At 39.4% G+C, this 19,714-nt stretch overlaps 2 protein-coding genes across 2 annotated transcripts; both read right to left on the minus strand.

Moving 5' to 3' along the window:
* Positions 1-2,529: 2,529 nt before the first annotated feature.
* LOC118801810 (C-type lectin domain family 4 member E-like) lies at positions 2,530-9,410 on the minus strand. Its single transcript, XM_036562182.1, has 7 exons — positions 9,341-9,410; positions 9,176-9,274; positions 4,135-4,233; positions 3,812-4,046; positions 3,572-3,701; positions 3,396-3,496; positions 2,530-2,946 (listed from the first exon to the last, which is right to left on the minus strand). The coding sequence occupies exons 1-7, from the start codon at positions 9,354-9,356 to the stop codon at positions 2,796-2,798; spliced, it is 831 nt and encodes a 276-aa protein (XP_036418075.1). The 5' UTR covers positions 9,357-9,410; the 3' UTR covers positions 2,530-2,795.
* A 1,325-nt stretch (positions 9,411-10,735) lies between these two features.
* Positions 10,736-13,555, minus strand: LOC118801809 (CD209 antigen-like protein E). Its single transcript, XM_036562181.1, has 3 exons — positions 13,444-13,555; positions 11,018-11,118; positions 10,736-10,900 (listed from the first exon to the last, which is right to left on the minus strand). The coding sequence occupies exons 1-3, from the start codon at positions 13,546-13,548 to the stop codon at positions 10,873-10,875; spliced, it is 234 nt and encodes a 77-aa protein (XP_036418074.1). The 5' UTR covers positions 13,549-13,555; the 3' UTR covers positions 10,736-10,872.
* Positions 13,556-19,714: the final 6,159 nt, after the last annotated feature.

The following is a 19,714-nucleotide window of genomic DNA, read 5'->3' on the forward strand; positions in this document are numbered from 1 at the left end:
TTATTCACAATGCAAAAACAAAATACTCGGCTTTTCAGCCCAAAAGGACAAGATGCTCGCTGGGACTTTTCAGTCCTTTCTGTCCACCCTTTTTCTGATCCGTTCAGGTCAGTTCAGTTCGGTTCGGTTTAGCTCAGCGCTCGGCCACACCCCCTTCTCCACAAACCCCAGGAACCGTCTCACCTCCTTTTTGGTCTTGGGTCTCGGACAGGTTGCAATTGCCGCCGTCTTATCAATTTGGGGACGCACCTGTCCGTGGCCCAAGTGGAAGCGCAGATACCGTACCTCCACCCGTCCAATTGCACACTTCTTTGGGTTAGCTGTAAGCCCCGCCCGTCTCAGCGATCTCAGAACCACCCTCAGATGTTGCATGTGCCGCTGCCAATCATTGCTGTATATGATAATGTCGTCTAAATAGGCAGCGGCATAAGCATAGTGGGGGCGGAGAATTCTATCCATGAGTCGCTAAAACGTGGCCGGTGCTCCGAATAACCCGAAAGGGAGAGTGACGAATTGGTGTAACCCAAACAGAGTGGAGAAAGCCGTTTTTTCTCAGGATACTGGCGTCAAGGGGATCTGCCAGTAGCCCTTAGTAAAATTCAGTGTTGAGTAAAAACGAGCAGCACCTGACCGATCAAACAGTTCATCAATACGCAGCATTGGATAGGCATCGAATCGAATAGGCATCAAATCGAGCATAGCCTTAATTTCATCCTGAACCACCATTTTTTTGTGCTCAGGCAAGCGATAAGGCCAGCTGCGTACAACCACGCCAGGAGGAGTTTCAATGTGGTGCTCTGTGAGGTCAATACGGCCAGGCAGAGACGAAAACACGTCGGAAAACTACCTACTGAAGGAAGAAATTGCCTATAAGTTGGCTGGCAGAAACAAGGCACAGGTGAACATAATCAGCTAGTTAGCCCGCTGGTTCAGCCAGACCGGCTTCTCCGTCCCACATTCGACGCTCGGCCACGCCCCCTTCTCCACAACAATTCTTTCCAGATATTTCATAAGTAAATCAGATGAGAACAAGCTACTGAGTAACCATTCTTTAGTTCTGTAATTAGTAAAAGTCAGGGAACAGTAGATATGGGAGGATATATTTTGTCCAAATGATCACATTTCAAAATTTCAAAATGGCCAAAACCACTTTCCTGGCCTTACTTGTGTTAATTGTTATGATTCACAAATAGATATGTGGTTTCCTTCTTCTGTCTGTCACTTTAACCTGACCCCACTGATGCTGCTGCTGCATGAACTAAACTATTCAAATTAATTGTTTGCCAGACACGGCCTCTTCGGGTGAGGCCTTAAGGTCATCCTCGGACCCGCAGGAGGTCCCCTAGAATGAGCTGGAAGTTGCCGGGTTCAGGATTCTCTGCTCTCCCAACTGCTACTGCGACCCTATCTGAATTAAGTAGTTTAAGATGATGATGATGATGATGAAGACTGATGACTGTATGGTCTGCTAGTGCACATTTACACATCTTTCTGTGAACTGTGCAAGAAACAACGTTTGCATTAAACTACAAGCAGTTCATGGTGAGATGAATATATAAAGCTTTCTTGTTTGTCTGTTTGTAGTTTATAATTAGAATCCCTGAAATCAAATCCAATCAAACTGAAGCAGCAATTTGTTCCTGTGTTCTTACAACCCATGGTGCGGCCCTATCAGGCATGTGTCTATCATTAGTATAGTATAATAACTTTTTTTTATGTTTTATTGTGTTTGTAATGTTAATTCAGCCTCATGTCAGGTGTAATATACAGACTTAGCTAAATGTTATTACTTACGTTCAGATAAGATGATCCTTCCTATACTTTTATGTAGAGTGCTATAAATATGCACTACGGTAGGATATTTAAACAAGGTTGAACAATTCTTATATTGTAACTCCAGTTCTAGTCATGAACATTATCACAGGTTACTCTGTTCTTTGATGCCTCTGTACCTTTCTGTCTAAATGTGACAGCACCACCAGGTGTTCACTGTTTACAACCTTGCTTCTCCTAACATGGCCACCAGCATCATGGCCAATGTGCCAAAGTGTTCTAAAGAGAAAGGTTGCAAATTTGTTATGCCATGCATTCAGTACACAGCAAAACTCAGAAGAGATAAAATGAGAAACAGAAAAGTTTTTCATTTAATTCAGCACTCACATTTATCTGTCTTTATTATATGTCTTCTGTCTCTACAGCGTGTTCCATAATATACATATTGTTAAGAATTTAGGTTAGTATTTTACAATATAACATAGTATAATAACATTTAGCATCAAAAGTATAAGTAGAAAAGTATGAAGTTTTAACTGAATTTAAATGACAACAGAAACCTAAATGACTGGGCTGAACAAAGTTTACAGAAAATACAGCAAAATGCTGGTGAATGTACAAAGCTGAAGTTGACTTTTTATTTGCCAGCTTCTTTTTCAAATTTTCTGTTCCACCTTAAATGGTGCAGCAGTTACGTTCTGGCACCTGAGTGCTGCACCAGGTGAAAAGGCAAATTCCAAAATGATGCTGGTGAAAACAAGTCAACTTCAGCTTCGAATGAATGTTGTACTTGTTTTAAGTGCAGAAGCTGGTAAGACAGAGAGAGCTTGGCTCTTTTGTTTTGCTACCATAAGAAAAACGGTTAGTTGATGTGCTGAACAAGAGTTTATTGATGGTATTGACGAACTTGAACTCTAACGCTTCACTTCTCTTCCAAGTCATTTGGATTTACGTCAAAAAGTCGAGTCGCAAGTCTTTATTGATTTCGTCGAGTCTCAAGAGTCCACACCTCTCTAATGTCTCTATGAGGATGGCAGTGTAGTTTCACAGATCCAGCCTGCCTCATAACAGCAGGGTATGTCATTCCATGTCTTCAGTGGAGGATTATCTGGTTGAAAAACAGCACAGTCCTCCCCTTTGTGATAATCGTTGGGTTCACCAACATTCCAGAATCTGAAGTTAACACACAGCATGCAGCACAGAGCTTTAGTCTAATATAACACTTTACATGATATGTTTTCGTTGAAAATGCAAAACCAAACTGTCATAAAATAGTATAATATCCACTGTGGTTTGTTTCAAATCTTTAAATTTACCTTCCATATCGCTGCTGACCAAAGAAAACCATGTATCGAAATATTTTGTCAAAAATTTCACAATGAATGGACCAATAGAAATGCTCTAAAATCACTTGAAATGAAATCTCTTTACATTGACTTACACTGAAAGGAGAAGTGTTTTTGCCCTTTTCCTGGAAAGTTACTATTTTTGAGATAATTGCTTTTCTTTGGACAGTGACAAGATGTAAAACTCACATGCTTTATGCACATTCCACTGGAATACGTTTGTAGTGTCATAATATGAGTTTTATGCTTTAAAGAATATTCTACAGAATAACTCACGCAGTGGTCAGTGGTGATCCGTCCACCCACTTCCACACTCCTTCTGTATGTGTATCACTTAGACCAATCCAGACATACTGATCCTCTGTGTAAATGAACTTCTACATAAGAACAGAGTGAGATTAGAATAAGGAGACCTCTATCAGAGTTCAGTTCTTCTCTCTCTCTCTCCTCACCTGCTCCTCTCTGCTGTTTATGATCACCAGATCTGCTCCTCTCTCTCTGCAGTCCTGCCTGGCTTCTGTCCATGTCTTGCGCTCAGTAGAGATGTAGTAATAGCTGCTTCTAAAATGTCTTCCAAGATGCCTTGTCTAGAAAAAAAATGTTTAACAAGTATGTGAAGCTGTTCAATTTTTTTTTCCATTAATCACCGAAACTTCCTTTGTCAAGGTTATGTCATCTTTTTCCAAGTGAGCTTCTCACCATTCAAAATGTGCTTAGGATTCATTTGCTGGCCTCCTTCTTCAGTAAGGTTTTTATTTATATGGTCTCTCTCCTCAGTCAGGTTCTGGTAGCTGCTCTTTAGCTGGTCTCTTTCTTCAGTCAGGTTTCTGATACTGGATAAGAGGGTCTCTCTCTCTGCAGTGAAGTTTACACTCAAAGAAATGATGGTTTGGTCCTTACTGTCCTTTTCCTCTTTAACATTACTATCTGCAAAAAAGTATGATATGTTTTATATATATATCTATAAATACATCTTCTTTCAATGATTTTCCCCATTAAGTATAGAAACACTCACAGTACATGTACAGCACTATGTTGGTGGTCAGCAGGAGAACACACAGCAGCCCCACACACACCACAGCCAGTCTGGAGCTTCTGCTTCCTCTTATGTAATCTAATAAAAAGAACACCAAATCACCATCAATTATCATTTATTCATTTTTTAAATGCAAAATGTATTCATGCTAATACTTAATACTACAAATGTCAATTCCAAAAAAAAACATTTTTTTTTGGAACTGAGGTTTTTAAACACATGTAAGCAACTAAAATAAAAAGTTACTTAATTATTTAGCTTTCAAGGTAAATCTACGAAACAGGGCTAAACTAAGTATTGTATATATGTGTCCATGTATATGCCTCCAAATGTGTTAATGTAATATTACCTGCCTCCTTCATCCTTGTTATCCTCTTTGTCCTGGTATCTTGAGCTCTAACAGCATCTTCTCCGTCATAAATCAGGCCTTTCATATCTATCTCACCCAGCTCTGTGCTGTTACCTCCTTCGTAGATTCTGTCTGCCATTGTATCTGCTTTACTTGCTTTCAGCAACTGGTAACTGCACAGTAAGCCGTCTCTTTGCTAACAGACGTGTGTGATATATGCAATTCGGAGAAAGCGTTGTCGGTTATTAATATTTCTTAAAGCAGAAACAGGGAACATACACAGGAAACAGAAATACACTGAAACACTGGGGTTCCTAAAATGGATGTGGTTTTAATTTCATATGAAGTGTGACCCTGGGGAACGGCTGGATACTGAGCAACAACTCAGATACAATCACAGACACACAGGCCAGCTTTGGGGAAGCCTGTTCCGAAACTAACTCACAAACATAAACGGCTTTTGGAAACAGCTTTTATTGGGATGTCACATTGGTTGTTGGTTTTTCGATTGAAAGGATGGAAGAGTTAAACTGGCAGTAGGATGCACACAAGTAAAGAGTGTGCCAGAAGTGCCAGACTGAATTTGATGGATGGATGGATACAATCAGAGGAATCATGAACAAGCTATTAAGAAACTAAAGACCCAAACAACTTTTCCTTCAAGTTTGCTTAGGGCCATAGGAGAAATCTCGGTAACACTTTATAATAAGGGTACATGAACTGGCAGTAATTAAGACATTTACTAATGAATAACTAATCAGAAAGTAATGAGTCATTAATCAGGAACAAATGAATAAGTCATATTAATAACCACAAGACTAAATGTACTAATGAATAAGGATGAAGGTAATAAAGGCTTTATTCAGTGCCTGAATTTATTAGGAACTCATGTGTTAATTAATGTTGTCACAAGATCCCCCTGAGACGCAGCGCTCTGGAATATTATGCCTATCAAAGTCAACTGTATAGCTCCATCCTCTCATCATCTTGTCCTTCTTCTTCATCATGCTGTGTAAGCAGCCCTTGTATTTGTCTGTTTCTATCTGTCAGGTCTTGAGTTTATTGTTTTTGATTTCTTATGTTACGTCGTCTGTGTCTACCCACCTAGTGACTGTTTAGTAAAATTAAAAGCTTACATTGACATTGACATTACACCCTCTCGCTGTCTCGACTCAGTCTGTTTACTATTAGGCCCTGTGAAGCACTGCCACCGCACACACAGCCCTTCACAATAAGAGTCCCTGTCAAAGGAGGAATAACAAATAAACCAAGCAGAATAAAATTAACATGTGATTTTAACCAGACAGAATAGACGAGCCTGACGCCACATATTACTACTACAATCACACGACGCTTGTGAGAAGCACAAACACCTTACTATTAAAACCAAAAAAGTTTATTGCAAATAATTAAGCACCAAACCAAATATTCAAGCTACTTTATAACGAATTTAGAAATAATAGTTCCTGCAAATCTGTTCTGTTTCACCACAGATAACAGCTGCATGTTTTACGCCTTAGTCTAAAAAGAGGTGAGGCACGAACATACATACTAGCACTCACAACACTCAGACAACAATACCACATGTAAAAATAATATCTGTGATGTAAATTACGTATATAATACAGTATGCATATGCATAACTCACCTTTAAAAGTAAGAAAAATGCAAAATATTGCAAAAAGGCGAAAAGAGAAATATTGAATTTTTTTTTATTATTTCAATTATTTTCATTCGCTTCTCTTAAACGTTGTACTAGAGATATTCACTCAAGACTCTATGGCGGCTTGATATATAGCATTTAATGCAATTACTGCCATTTACTGGCGAAGAAAAATAGCAGTAACTTCCAGCTGCAGAAACAGTTGAAGTGTTAAATTGCAAAATGCTGTGTTTCCATTAATAAAATGTTTAGATAAAGCAAATTTTTAAAAGAATAATAGATGTATAATGGGAAACACATTCATTTTCTGAAGGTGGCATTTCTCAGAATAACTGTGGCATATATTATATTTTCATATATTATTATATTTTATTATATATTATATTATTATTATAATATATTATATATTATAAGATAATTCACAGTTTTAATTAAATCAAATGCCTATTTTCAGTAAATAAATAAGTTTACAGTTTATCAAACATACAACAGTTCATGTTTCTGTTGTAACAGTATGACATTGCAGTATGACATAGGTAATCATAAACTGCATGAATAGAATGAAACTAACAGAGCTTCTGGCAGTTCGCCAATGTGTACTAACATTCTTTTTGCATGCTTAATTAACACATGAATTCCTAATTAATTCAGGCACTGAATAAAGCCTTTATTACCTTTATCTTCATTCATTAGTACATGCGTTAGTAATTTAGCCTTGTGGTTGTTAATATATGACTTATTCATTTGTTCCTGATTAATGACTCATTACTTTCTTATTAGTTATTCATTAGTAAATGTCTTAATTACTGCCAGTTCATGTACCATTTTTATAAAGTGTTACTGAAATCTCTTTCTGCAGAAACCAGCGAGGGGGATTTCACAAGGGGCATTTTCTGACAGGGTTATGGCCAATAAAAAGGAAGAATCTCCCAGAGAATCCAGAGAAATAGATTGCAGCATACAGAATACAGAACACATAAAAAATCAAGATATGTTAACTTTCAATATCCACTCATTTCCAATGCACTTCAAAACCACACTCTGGTTGACCAACCAAAAAATTGGTTTGCTAATCCAAAAACAGTGCTTTAAAATAATAAAACATGAATTATCCTCACAAACTAAGCTAGTTAGTGACAGCTGTGTACCCTACACACACCCAAAGCAAGTCAGATTTAAACACTGTGTATACTAAATTCATCTCATGGATTTGCAAAGAACTTCATTTGTTTCAAAAGGGATGGTCATTGTCATTATCCCCACTCACTGCATTGTGACGTATTGTAAGTTGTTGGTTTTTTGATTGGAAGGATGGAAGAGTTAAACTGGCAGTAGGATGCACACAAGTAAAGAGTGTGCCAGAAGTGCCAGACTAAATTTGATGGATGGATGGATACAATCAGAGGAATCATGAACAAGCTATTAAGAAACTTAAAGACCCAAACAACTTTTTCTTCAGGTTTGCTTAGGGCCATAGGAGAAATCTCTTTCTGCAGAAACCAGCGAGGGGAATTTCACAAGGGGCATTTTCTGACAGGGTTATGGCCAATAAAAAGGAAGCATCTCCCCTTTGACAGAGAAATAGATTGCAGCATACAGAATACAGAACACATAAAAAATCAAGATATGTTAACTTTCAATATCCACTTATTTCCACTTCAAGAACTTCATTTGTTTCAAAAGGGGTTGTCATAGTTATTATCCCCACTCAAAGCTTGAACTGTACAGACCTGAAGTACCAATGCAAACAGCTAAAAAGAGAAAGACAAACATTTTTCTCTTCGTTTTCTAGTTAAAATACAAGTCATCTTTATCATATTAATTCTGGGTGTTACACTGACAAGCATTTAAATAAGAGATAAAATCACTCTGGCGGTGTCTTTTTAACACGGTGGCATCGTGGCACCACCATGGTCAACACCGCTGTGAGGAACTTAGGTGTGGCCACGCAAAGCGGCTTTCGGGAGGCACACACTCTTGGGTTAAAAAGGTAGTGCTGCTGCTGTTATTGTTGATATTGTTGATGTTATTAGTGTAGTTGTGTTGTTTGGAGCAATTGTGACTGAGGAGGCTGGGTTTACAGTGTGCTGAAGTGTCCACCCTCCACAGATGTCATGTCCTCCCATGTTACCTCGGGTTTCGTGTGGAGTTCTATATTTCTTGCTGTCTGTTGAAGGGCCTGTTCAAAATAAACCAGCATTTGCCTATCACTAGCCACGTTTACATGCAGCCTAATAATCCGTTAATAATCCAACTAATATCTCAGTCGGAATAGAATACGTCCATGTATACAGCTCAATCAGAATAGACTAGTCCGATTGAGGCCATTCAGAATACAATTTCTACCCAACTTGTAATATTAACAAAAAAATAACTTCTTTCAAGTAAGCCCAGTTACTGTTTTTAAAGTTTAAAGGGTGCACATTTTTTGATAGTGTAAGCCGTATTAAAACAAAAACTTCTTCCTCCCTCTGCGATACCACCCACACAGTACTACATGGAATCATTTCCCAACATCCCATGGTGAGGGTGCCCCAGATGGCACTGGGAGAACAGTAAAAAGTACTGCAAATTGCAAGGAAACGATATGATTAATGGAAAAGAGTTCTTTGAAACGAACTCACACAGTATGAAAGCTGTATCACACTGAAGTACTAGACACTACACTAGGTCATCCTGCATCGAAAAAGTGTCCACCACAGACAGCTATCATGCCTTTCGAGGTGAGCCATTGAAGTGCCAGTACTTTACCCCAGCTACATCCTGTTTACATGGCTGCACAGAGGAACAACAGACTGATGCAAGGACCAGGAAGAAAGGTCCTTTGGCCATGTTAATAGAGGAGATGGGGGAACGAAGAAGTGATGGAGGAGGAAATGGAAGAGAAGCCACTGAAAGGCCCTGAGGGCACTATAGTCAAAATAACTAAAAAACTATATGCCATTATATTTCTTAAGTAAGCCTTTATGGACATTTCATAAAGTGGTTCTTGAAGTTGAAATACTCACGTTGCATGCATAGGGCTATGATGGTGGTCAGGAGGAGAGCACACAGCAGCCGCACACACACCACAGCCAGTCTGGAACATCTGCTTCCTGTTCTAATGACTGATAAAGAGTGGACCGATGTTGGTTATGAAAGATATGTGTGCATGTCTGTGTTTGTTACATTACCTGCCTGTCTGTCCATCTCACTCAGCTCAATCCTGCTCACATTCGCACAGATTCCTTCTCCCGTTCTTTCTCTGTGTTATTCGGTATTAATGAATAGCCTACTAAACCTCCTTCTCTGAAAAGCCTACGAGGTCGTGTGACCTGTAACTCATTCTCGTAACTGAAACTGAAGAGGGTTAATGGGCACTGAAGTCAGAGGAAGTAAGAAACTGGCCTGATATATATAGCTGTAGTTACATATACATATACATGCACATTATGGCCAGCCAAAAAGGAAACATTTAAAATAAACCCACTGCAACTGCGAGGGCCATTGCAAAAGCTGAATGTAAAGGTATATATTAGATTATTGTCTCGTTGTAGAAGCCAGCATCTTTTCAGATTCAGCTTCTTGACTGACTTTGTCATATTTGCTTTCAGAATTTGCTGATATTTTGTGGAGTTCATTCCTCCATCTAACCATACAGTGTTTCTTGTGTCACTGGCAGCCGCACAATCCCAAAACATAACTGAGCACAGAACTTCCAAAATTCCAAAATGACTGTGGCATATATATCAATAAAATATACATTGATATATATGGATTAATCACTAGGATTAACAAATATGAACACTGCTGTTTTTAAAATGATCTTTGATGTTTATTCATTGAATGTTTATATATGTGTATACTGATAATCCACCCATCTGTAGCTACACATCATTTATCAGCCACCCTCAGGTCATTCTGTCCAAGAGATCACTGTGCATACATACTGGTGCGACTTACAAGCGTTTGAATGTAACTAGTACACCGTTTAAGGTGGAACAGAAAATGCAATAAGACTTTAACATCAGCTTCATCAAATCTCTATCCACTGTGGGAGACTCAGCAAACCGGGGTGGGGGCGACTGGTTTAACCCCTGAAGTATAACTATAAATATATCCTTGTATGTGATGTTAACATTTATAATTTGTCTGAGCATTCTTGTGCTTATATGTGTAAATTATACATTAGCTGACAGTAACTGGCTTAAAAACGCTACCGTCCCACTGGGAATTCTCCGGACTCTTTTGGATTCATCTGTCTGGAATACCATAATTAAAGACACTTCAAAGTTGAGTCATTCAAAGTTGAGTCATTTAATTTGCTGTTTAGTTGGTAATATGAGCTGGTTTAACTGAATATTAAGCCATGTGTATGTAAATACTGAGAATACTCATGTAAAATAAGAATAATATAAATAATGATACAAATAATATAAATATATTTCACAGTTTAAAATAATACTACAAACCCTTTAACCCTCCCAAAGAAAATTCTATGTTAGTCAAAGACATTATGTGTATGCATAAAAAGGTTTTAGAATGCTGCACTGGCATAAAATTCTGAAATAAAAGCATGACTGGCCTAATTCAGAGGAGCAATTTGGAGGAATTCAACGGCAATTCACAGATCCATCCTGTCTTTCCAGAGCAAGGTACATCATTCCATGTATTCAGTGTGGGAGCACAGATAGAGAAAACAGCACAGTTCTCCTTTCCATCTTTTTCACTGGGGTTCCCCCTCCCTCCAGAACCTTGGAGTACAAGACAGCATGTAACCCAGAGGTTTATTCACGCAATTTATTTTATTTATTTATTCATCTATTTAATTGTTTGTTCAAATACAAACAATACAATACTGTTTCACTCACGCAGTGGTCAGTGCTGACCCATCCACCCACACCCACACTCCTTCTGTTTCTGCATTGCTCAGACCAATCCAGACATATCTTTTTTCTGACTCAATGAACTCCTAGAGGAGAACAGAGAGTGATTAGAATAAGGAGATTTCTATCAGAGTTCAGTTCTTCTCTCTCTCTCTCTCCTCACCTGTTCCTCTCTGCTGTTTATGATAAGCAGATCTGCTCCTCTCTCTCTGCAGTCCTGCCTGGCTGCACTCCAGCTCTTTGAATAAGTAGAGAAGTAGTAATTGCTGCTTCCAAACTTTCTCCAACCTTCTGACTGTTGCTTCTCTGATACACAATAAAGCACATCTTAATAGTAATAAATGAGTGATTCCGGTTTATAATGTTTTGCGGCCCATTGTTTTTAAGAAGCCATGACATTTCTTCAGCATAATTTTAGTCAATACAGTTTTTGTGCTTTGGAAAGATGATGTACTGAGCGCTTGTACTGACAGCTGTTTTAACTCACCCAGCTGTTTTAATAAGTCATCATTCGGTCTGCATTGTGAGGACTTCCTTAGTCAAGGTTTTGGTTAGCTGGTCTTTTTCTTTAGTCAGGTTTAGGATACTGGATAAGAGGGTCTCTCTCTGTACATCATCCTTCACATTAACATCTGCATTGAGAAAACAAGATGCATTTCAGAAGTCTTGTACTACGTATGTATTCTGTAGTGTTGCTGTCAAAATCACTAGAGCCAAGTCCAAGTCAAGAGTCCAAGTCACAGTTCATGCAATATGGGGAGGAAGAAAGATCTTTCTGAAGATGAAAAGTATGAAATAGTGCAATGTTTTGAAAAAAGGCATGAAAACAACTGATATTTCACAAAAACTGAAGAGAGATCATCAAACTGGGAAAAGATATGTGAGCGGTTCAGAGCACAGATGTATGCGGTCAGATAAAGGCTTATTAGGGAAAGTTTCTGTCAGACAGAAAAAAGAGAAAAAAATAATGGTGTGACCTCAATCTTATTGAAAACCTGTGGTGCATCCTTAAAAGGAAGATCTATGAGGCTAGACATCAGTATATCTTGAAAGAGCAGCTCTTGGAGGCAATACTGGCAGCCTCAAACAAGGGATGACCCACTACTTTTCAAAGTACTGCGGCGACGACCCACCGCTTTCTGACTGATCACTAAAATCATAAGGAAATTAATCTTCATGGAGTGCAGACCAATAGACAGGAACAAAGAGAGTCGAACTCAACAGTAAAAGCATTCAAAATCTCCATTTCAGCTAGGGGGCAGGACATTTCCCAAACAATAAAGCTTTTGTGAGCTGCTGTTCAGTGAGAGGAGCTGCAGCTCCCTGATCTGGTAAAAGTGTTTTTATTGCAATACAGGAGCCAATGCAAGTTTATGTTATGCTATGTGGATTTACTAAATGGCAGTTTGAGTATTTCTTACTGCTACACTGCTAAATTAAGAGTGCCGTCAGATCTGCCGTGGTTGCTGCAGACCTACTAAACTTTTTTAGTCCACTTTTTTAGTGAACACTCCATTTGTGTTCAGGTCTGCTCCAGAGATCCAATTCACAAGGGAATTCAACACCAGAGCAAGTTTTCTTCAGTGCATATCAATGAGGTACTGTCTGCTCAGTCTGCCTGCGTTAACAGTATGGAGTTGTATCATCACATAACAACAAAGAATAGTTCCTTGTAGCCATGAAAAGCACATCAAAACACCAAAATTGCAAACAACATCTACTTTTAAATTATACATACATATATATATATGTATACACACACACACACACACACACACACACACATATATATATATATATATATATATATATAGTTCGAAATAGGTTAGTTAAAATCAACATGTACCTTATATCGTGGCTGTCCGTTCTCCATATTTTTTCAAGATCATTTGAGCTCACCCGCTGGCCATTACATTTTGTTAAAATTTAAAACAATTCAGAAACAGAAATGCTTCAGAATTGCTGAGAATAAAACTTCCACTTAGCTTCTATTAAACGTAAACAACGTTTTTTCCCTCTTCTGTAAATTTCTATTCACTTTTCAGCTCTTTCACAGACATATTTTGGTCAAAAGATGTGCCTGGGTGTTTTTAAAAGACATCCCATACCACGACAGACGGTACAGTGTTATTGTCTTCCCATCTTCAAAGCCAGAAGTAATGTTTCTGCTTTGGATTCATCCATGTGGTAAACAGAGGTGTGACTAGTCTCTACCAAGACTGTAAAAAATGATCTGCTAGTTCAAACTAAAATGGTCAATACCTATCTAAAACAGGCACAAACTGCATGTAGAATTACCAGGTGATTAAAAATAAATATATCTGTATCTGCTGGTGCCCCATATATTCAAACACTAATATATACGCACTACATTATTTCAACTCCTTGTGTTGCTTTGTGCCAGCTCTCACCTCATCTGCTGTTTGTGTTGCTTGTATGGTCAGTTCTTGTCCTCTCTCAGCTGCTTTTGTGTTAAGCTGCTCTCCAACATCTTCAACCCTCTGTTGATGTAACATTTACTTCATTACTTTAAAATAAAAGCACCATTACCAAAAATGAAGTGCATGTAACTTATAGTTATAGCATGGCCACACATAACGGCTTAAATAAATAATAATTAATGTTCACGGTGTTTGGTTAACAACCAGGTGAACGAAATAGCCTGTCTGCCGTTAGTTGGTGCTGCTTCATAGCTTATAAAGCTAGCTAACAAGCTAACGTCAGCTGAGGTTACAGCTCAGTTTGAAATAGATTATTTTCAAATAATGCTCGTCTGTATCATTAACTTGTCTTGATCCTGCTGAACTGTAAAACGCCACAAAAGTACTACACACAAGGACAGCATTTATCTTACGTTTCTCACTTCTTTTTAAACTTTAATCGTAGCAGTGCACTCAGCACCGCTCACACTGTCGCCTCCTGAGATCCAACTTGTGGTGCGTCGTTCGCGAACGAGTCGACTCTTTGAATCGGCTCTTTTAGGTGAACAATGGGAGCAGACTCGCACTGAACAGTTGATTTATTAATTATTTTTAAATTCAGGTTGAGATGTTTAGAATTTATGAGGCTGTAGTTGAGAATTCCTAATCATTCTCTGGGATTGTTTTAGGACCCCCTCCTGGACCTGGTTATGGTACATTGGGTCAGTACCCTCATTATCCCCAATGCCTGTTGTTGTTAACTTGGCTCTGGTTTTGCTCTTAGCTGTATTACCAATTGTGCCTCATCAGTTCTTCAGATTTTTGACCTGCCTTTGTTTGTGACTGCTTTATGTATTTGCCCACATTTAACCTCCATTCCTGTCCCCTGCCTCTCAAAATTCACCCTTTTAGATTATTTATTAGTGTAGCCAAGTTTTGTTCATTAATTAATTAAAATGTAGATGAACTCAGATTTGCTGAAAATGAAATAAATAATATTGCTAAAAGTGCCAAGAACCGTTTGGGAGCCGAAAGAGCCGAGTCTTCTATGTGAGCCGAACCAATTTATCTGACTCACTGAAGAGAGCCTCAATGTCCATCACTGTTGGAGAGTCGATTCCAAAAGAGTCGTTCGACTCTAATACGTCTAGTATCAGAGGTTCCTTCACTCACTTCACCTGCTGCTTTGACGCCCATCCATCCATCCATACAGTCTTTAAACACACCTTTATTTTAGTATGACTACCAAAGTGCTTTTTATTCCATTTTAGAAGGGTAACAAGCTATAATTCTAAGCTTTCTCTGCACGCAAGTTATAATAAATAGTCCACTGCAATATGAAATGGTTCGTGTGGCAGAATGTCAGGACCGTGTACAGATTAGAATGATCACAATAAGCAGCGTTTTACAGCAATGCTGCCCCCTTCTGGTAAAAGTGTTACCTGCAGCCGATTTCATACCATCTGTGACGTCTGTCATTGCAGACAGTAGTGTGTTCACATTAGTGGCAATTATTTATTTTTTAGAATCCCCAAAAAAACTGTTTCTAAAGCTGTAGCCTGACAATATAAAGGTTTCCTAAACATTTTCATTAACATGAAATAAAAACAAACCAAAGATATGCCAACAAAATAATCACAAGCACTGAATCTAACAGAAATCATGCCAAAAATTAGGAAATATCTAATAGTTTTTGTGGCTGTTAGTGGTGTGAGAAACAATCACCAAGCCAAAATGTTCTTGCAACCGTTTCGCCGCTCTCAGTTCACCGCCTACGCCCTCACCTACGTCCCGGGCCTCGTCACCCGCCCCAGTGCCTCGTCCCTCTACACAGGACTCCGTTTACGTTATCGGTAGTTCTAAAAGTAAAAGGAATAAACAGCCATGCTACTCTTTCGTGTTTTCCAGGTGCTCCGTGTCTTAGACATAGCCCGGCGCCTCCCCTCGGCTTTCAGCAGACGCAACGCCTTCGGGACCGTGGTGATCCATGTAGTGACCGCCGTAGTGAGGTCCTGAAGGAGCACTACCAGACGCTGCTGGACACCGCCAGGAAGAAGACGGGACGCCAGGATCGTCATCTCCGGACCGCTTCCCACCTACAGGAGGGCATCCGAGCGGTTCAGCAGGCTCTTCGCGCTGCAGTCCTGGCTCCGCGGCTGGTGCGCCATCAAGGGCTTGGGCTACGTGGACAACCGGACCTCGTTTTGGGAACAGCCCCCGCTCTACCGGAGGGATGGCCTCCACCCTAGTCGTCTGGGATCTGTTCTCTCACGGAGCTTTAGGCGTGAGCCAGAAAGTAGGCTATAAATTCTCTTCTTTTGAAGTTCTTTTTCTTAATATAAGTGATCAAGGAACAAATAAACTACAAAATTACAGTTTACAGGCCACCAGGGCCGTATTCTCAGTTCTTAAAAGAATTCCCATGAGTTTCTATCAAGTCTAATAACGCTTTCAAATAAAAATAATAGTTGTGGGAGATTTTAATATCCACTTTGACAATCCTCAAGATGCACTAAGCAAGGCATTTACATCTATTATAGACTCCATAGGTTTCACCCAAATCATAAAGGGGCCCACACACTACCACAACCACACTCTAGACTTAATACCGACCTTCGGTGTAGACGTCCACTTATACTGTTTTGTGTCTGTGCTGTTATCTGGTGTCGACCAGAGGAGGATGGGTTCCCCTTTTGAGTCCGGTTCCTCTTAAGGTTTCTTCCTCCTGTTGAGGGAGTTTTTCCTTGCCACTGTCGCCAAGGCTTGCAGTGAGGGGGTGTGGACCCGGATTCTCTGTAAAGCTGCTTTGTGACAACATCTGTTGTAAAAGTTGCTATATAAATAAATTTGACTTGACTTGACATAGATAACTTAGCCATTCTCCCCCAGAGCACAGCAGTCTCCAATCATTACTGAATCTCATAGGAAATTCACTTTAGCGGTAATATGCGTTCATCACCATGTTATTGTGTCAAGAGGACAATAACTCCCTCCACAGCTGGTAGCTTTATCTGAAACCTTCCTCAATTATCAGCTTCTGTCAGCTGCTCATCTGATCCTACTGAGTTAGATATTATGACCAAGCTCTTAGAGGAAAATTTTCGATCTACTCTAGATAGTGTGGCTCCATTAAAAAGTAAAATAGTAAGGCAGAAAAAAATCGCCCCTTGGTATAATGACCACACTCGGGCTTTAAAACAGACCACCAGACAACTTGAGCGAAAATGGCGCCTCACTAAGCTAGAAGTGTTCCAGTCCGCCTGGAAGGAGAGCCTTATAGACTATAGAAGAGCACTTGCTACAGCACGCTCAGCCTATCTCTCCTCTCTCATAGAAAACAAAAAGAATAATCCTAGATTACTTTTCAGCACAATCTCTAAACTAACAGAGAACAAAACAGTTAATGAACCCCAGATGCCATCAGCCTATAGCAGCAATGATTTTATGAACTTCTTTAGTGATAAAATTGAAAAAATTGGGCAGAAAATTCAGAATACACAATTAAACTCTACAAACCTGCTGCCTTATAATGCCAGCCTCAATCTTGAGAATACTATAATCCTCGCAGAGAGGCTGAAATCATTTACCTTACTCCAAGAAAATGAACTAGTTAAAATAGTTTCTTCCGCAAAATCATCTACTTGTATGTTAGATCCAATTCCTACAGGTTTACTCATAGAAATTTTGCCAGAAATAACTAAGCCTGTTCAAATTATAGACCCATCTCGAATCTCCCCTTAATATCTAAGAAAGTTGTAGCAAAACAATTAAGTTCCTATTTGCATAGGAATCAAATCCATGAAAAATTCCAATCTGGCTTTAGGCCACATCATAGTACAGAGACAGCACTAGTTAAAATTGTAAATGATCTATTATTATTTTCTGACAATGAAAATGTGTCCTTGTTAGTCCTCCTCGATCTTAGTGCGGCATTTGACACAATAGACCACGCTATCTTACTAGACAGACTAGAAAACCTTGTAGGAGTAACAGGAATAGCTCTTTCCTGGTTCAGGTCCTACCTCAATGATCGCTATCAGTTTGTTAATATAAACAGTGAATCATCTGCCCTCGCAAAAGTAAAGTATGGTGTTCCACAAAGCTCTGTTTTAGGACCTGTATTATTCACATTATATATGCTACCACTGGGCACCATTATCAGTAAACATGGCATAAATTTCCACTGTTAGGCCGATGACACTCAGTTATATTTAGCAATCAACCCGGATGTTAAAATTAAACTTAGTAAGATTGAGGACTGTATAAAAGACATAAAAGACTGGATGTCGAGTAACTTTCTCCTTCTAAACTTGGATAAAACAGAGGTTCTACTTCTTGGTCCGAAAGCGGCTAGAAACAAACTGTCTACTTTAACACTTAAACTTAACAGTTTCTCAGTTGCATCAAGCTCACCTGTAAAAAACCTTGGTGTCATTATAGACCCTGATCTGTCCTTCGACGCACATATAACTAATATTACTAGAACAGCCTTCCTGCATCTCCACAATATTGCTAAATTGAGAAATGCATTATCTCTACAGGATGCAGAAAAGTTAGTTCATGCATTTATTACTTCAAGGTTAGATTACTGTAATGTCCTGCTGTCTGGATGTCACAGCAAAAGCCTTAACAAGCTTCAGCTAGTCCAGAACACTGCAGCCAGAGTTCTTACTAGAACTAGAAAGTTTGACCATATCAGCCCAGTTTTATCAACCCTACACTGGTTACCAGTTAAATTTCAGATTGATTATAAAATTCTCTTACTGACCTATAAAGCTCTAAACGGACTCGCCCCTCAGTACCTGAGTGAACTTCTCTCTCACTATGAACCATCATGCCTACTTAGATCACAAGGTGCTGGCTTACTATTAGTACCTAGAACTAATAAAGTAACGTTAGGGGGGAGAGCTTTCTCATACAAAGCCCCCCGGCTTTGGAATAATCTTCCTGTTAATGTTCGGGACTCAGACACAGCCTCAGTCTTTAAGTCTAGGCTGAAAAACTAACTTGTATAGTCAAGCCTTTGGTAATTAGTTTTCCCTGTCAGTTCTGTACCTGCCAGAGTCTCCGCTGCTCTGCTAACACTTTAATCTGTGATCAGTCGCCCATTACAGAACTGACACCCATTACAGAACTGACTCTCAGTTCTGTCAGTCACCCTATTACAGAACTGACTCTCTGTGTGTTTTCCTTTCTTTTCTTTGCCGAGTTGAACAGCTGCCCATCCTGTGCGTCTGATGCTGCAGCCTCTTCTGCCTTGATCGGGTGCCACTGCTCGCCAGCCCTCTGGACCGGCTTACCACCATTGAGCCTCCTGCTGTACAACGCCGTGCAAACCTCACCCTCACAACCTGACCCCACTGATGCTACTGCTGTTGCTACATGAACTAATCAAAATTAATCATTTGAACTAATCAAATTAATCAATCACCCATTATAGAACTGACTCTCTGTGTGTTTTTCCTTTCTTTCTTTTCTTTGCTGAGTTGAACAGGTGCCCATCCTGTGCTGCTGCCTCTTCTGCCTTGATCGGGTGCCACTGCTCGCCGTGCAAACCTCACCCTCACAACCTGACCCCACTGATGCTGATGCTGCTGCCGCTGCTGCTGCATGAACTAAACCAATCAAATTAATCATTTGCTCCACCTGTTTTCTCCGTTTTTGTACTATAATACTTTACTCTCCGGTGTCGACTAGATGGGTTCCCCTTCTGAGTCTTGGTTCCTCTCAAGGTTTCTTCCTGTTTCTCTTAGGGAGTTTTTCCTTGCCACTGTCGCCTCTGGTTTGCTCATGGGGGCTTGGACCCGGATTTCTTTCTGTAATGCTGATTTCCTTGTAAAGCTGCTTTGTGACAACACCTGTTGTAAAAAGCGCTATATAAATAAACTTTACTTGCTTGCTTGCTTGCTTCTCTATGTTCATATAGATCCTCTTCAAGTCTTCATGGTCCTAATGGCTGTTAGATGAATGGAGAATGGAAAATATTTGCTGATGTTTCAACAAGTGTCATTTAGAGAAACTGTTTTTTTTTTTTTCATTTGCTTCCTACAACTACGTAAAAGAAGACTGTGCAACAACAACAAAACATTTTCTTCATTCAGTCAGGTGCAAGTGTAACTTCAAATGGAAAACTGAGCAGCTTTTTTAGCTGGAATCTCCACCATATAATTATATTTCCAAATATGTGCATTTGTTTTACAAAATTGCAGGCATTTATATTATTATATATGATTATATATTTGAGCAAATATTTAGGAAATAC

The sequence above is a fragment of the Colossoma macropomum genome, unplaced genomic scaffold (genome assembly GCF_904425465.1).
Source record: "Colossoma macropomum unplaced genomic scaffold, Colossoma_macropomum, whole genome shotgun sequence".
NCBI lineage: Eukaryota > Metazoa > Chordata > Actinopteri > Characiformes > Serrasalmidae > Colossoma > Colossoma macropomum.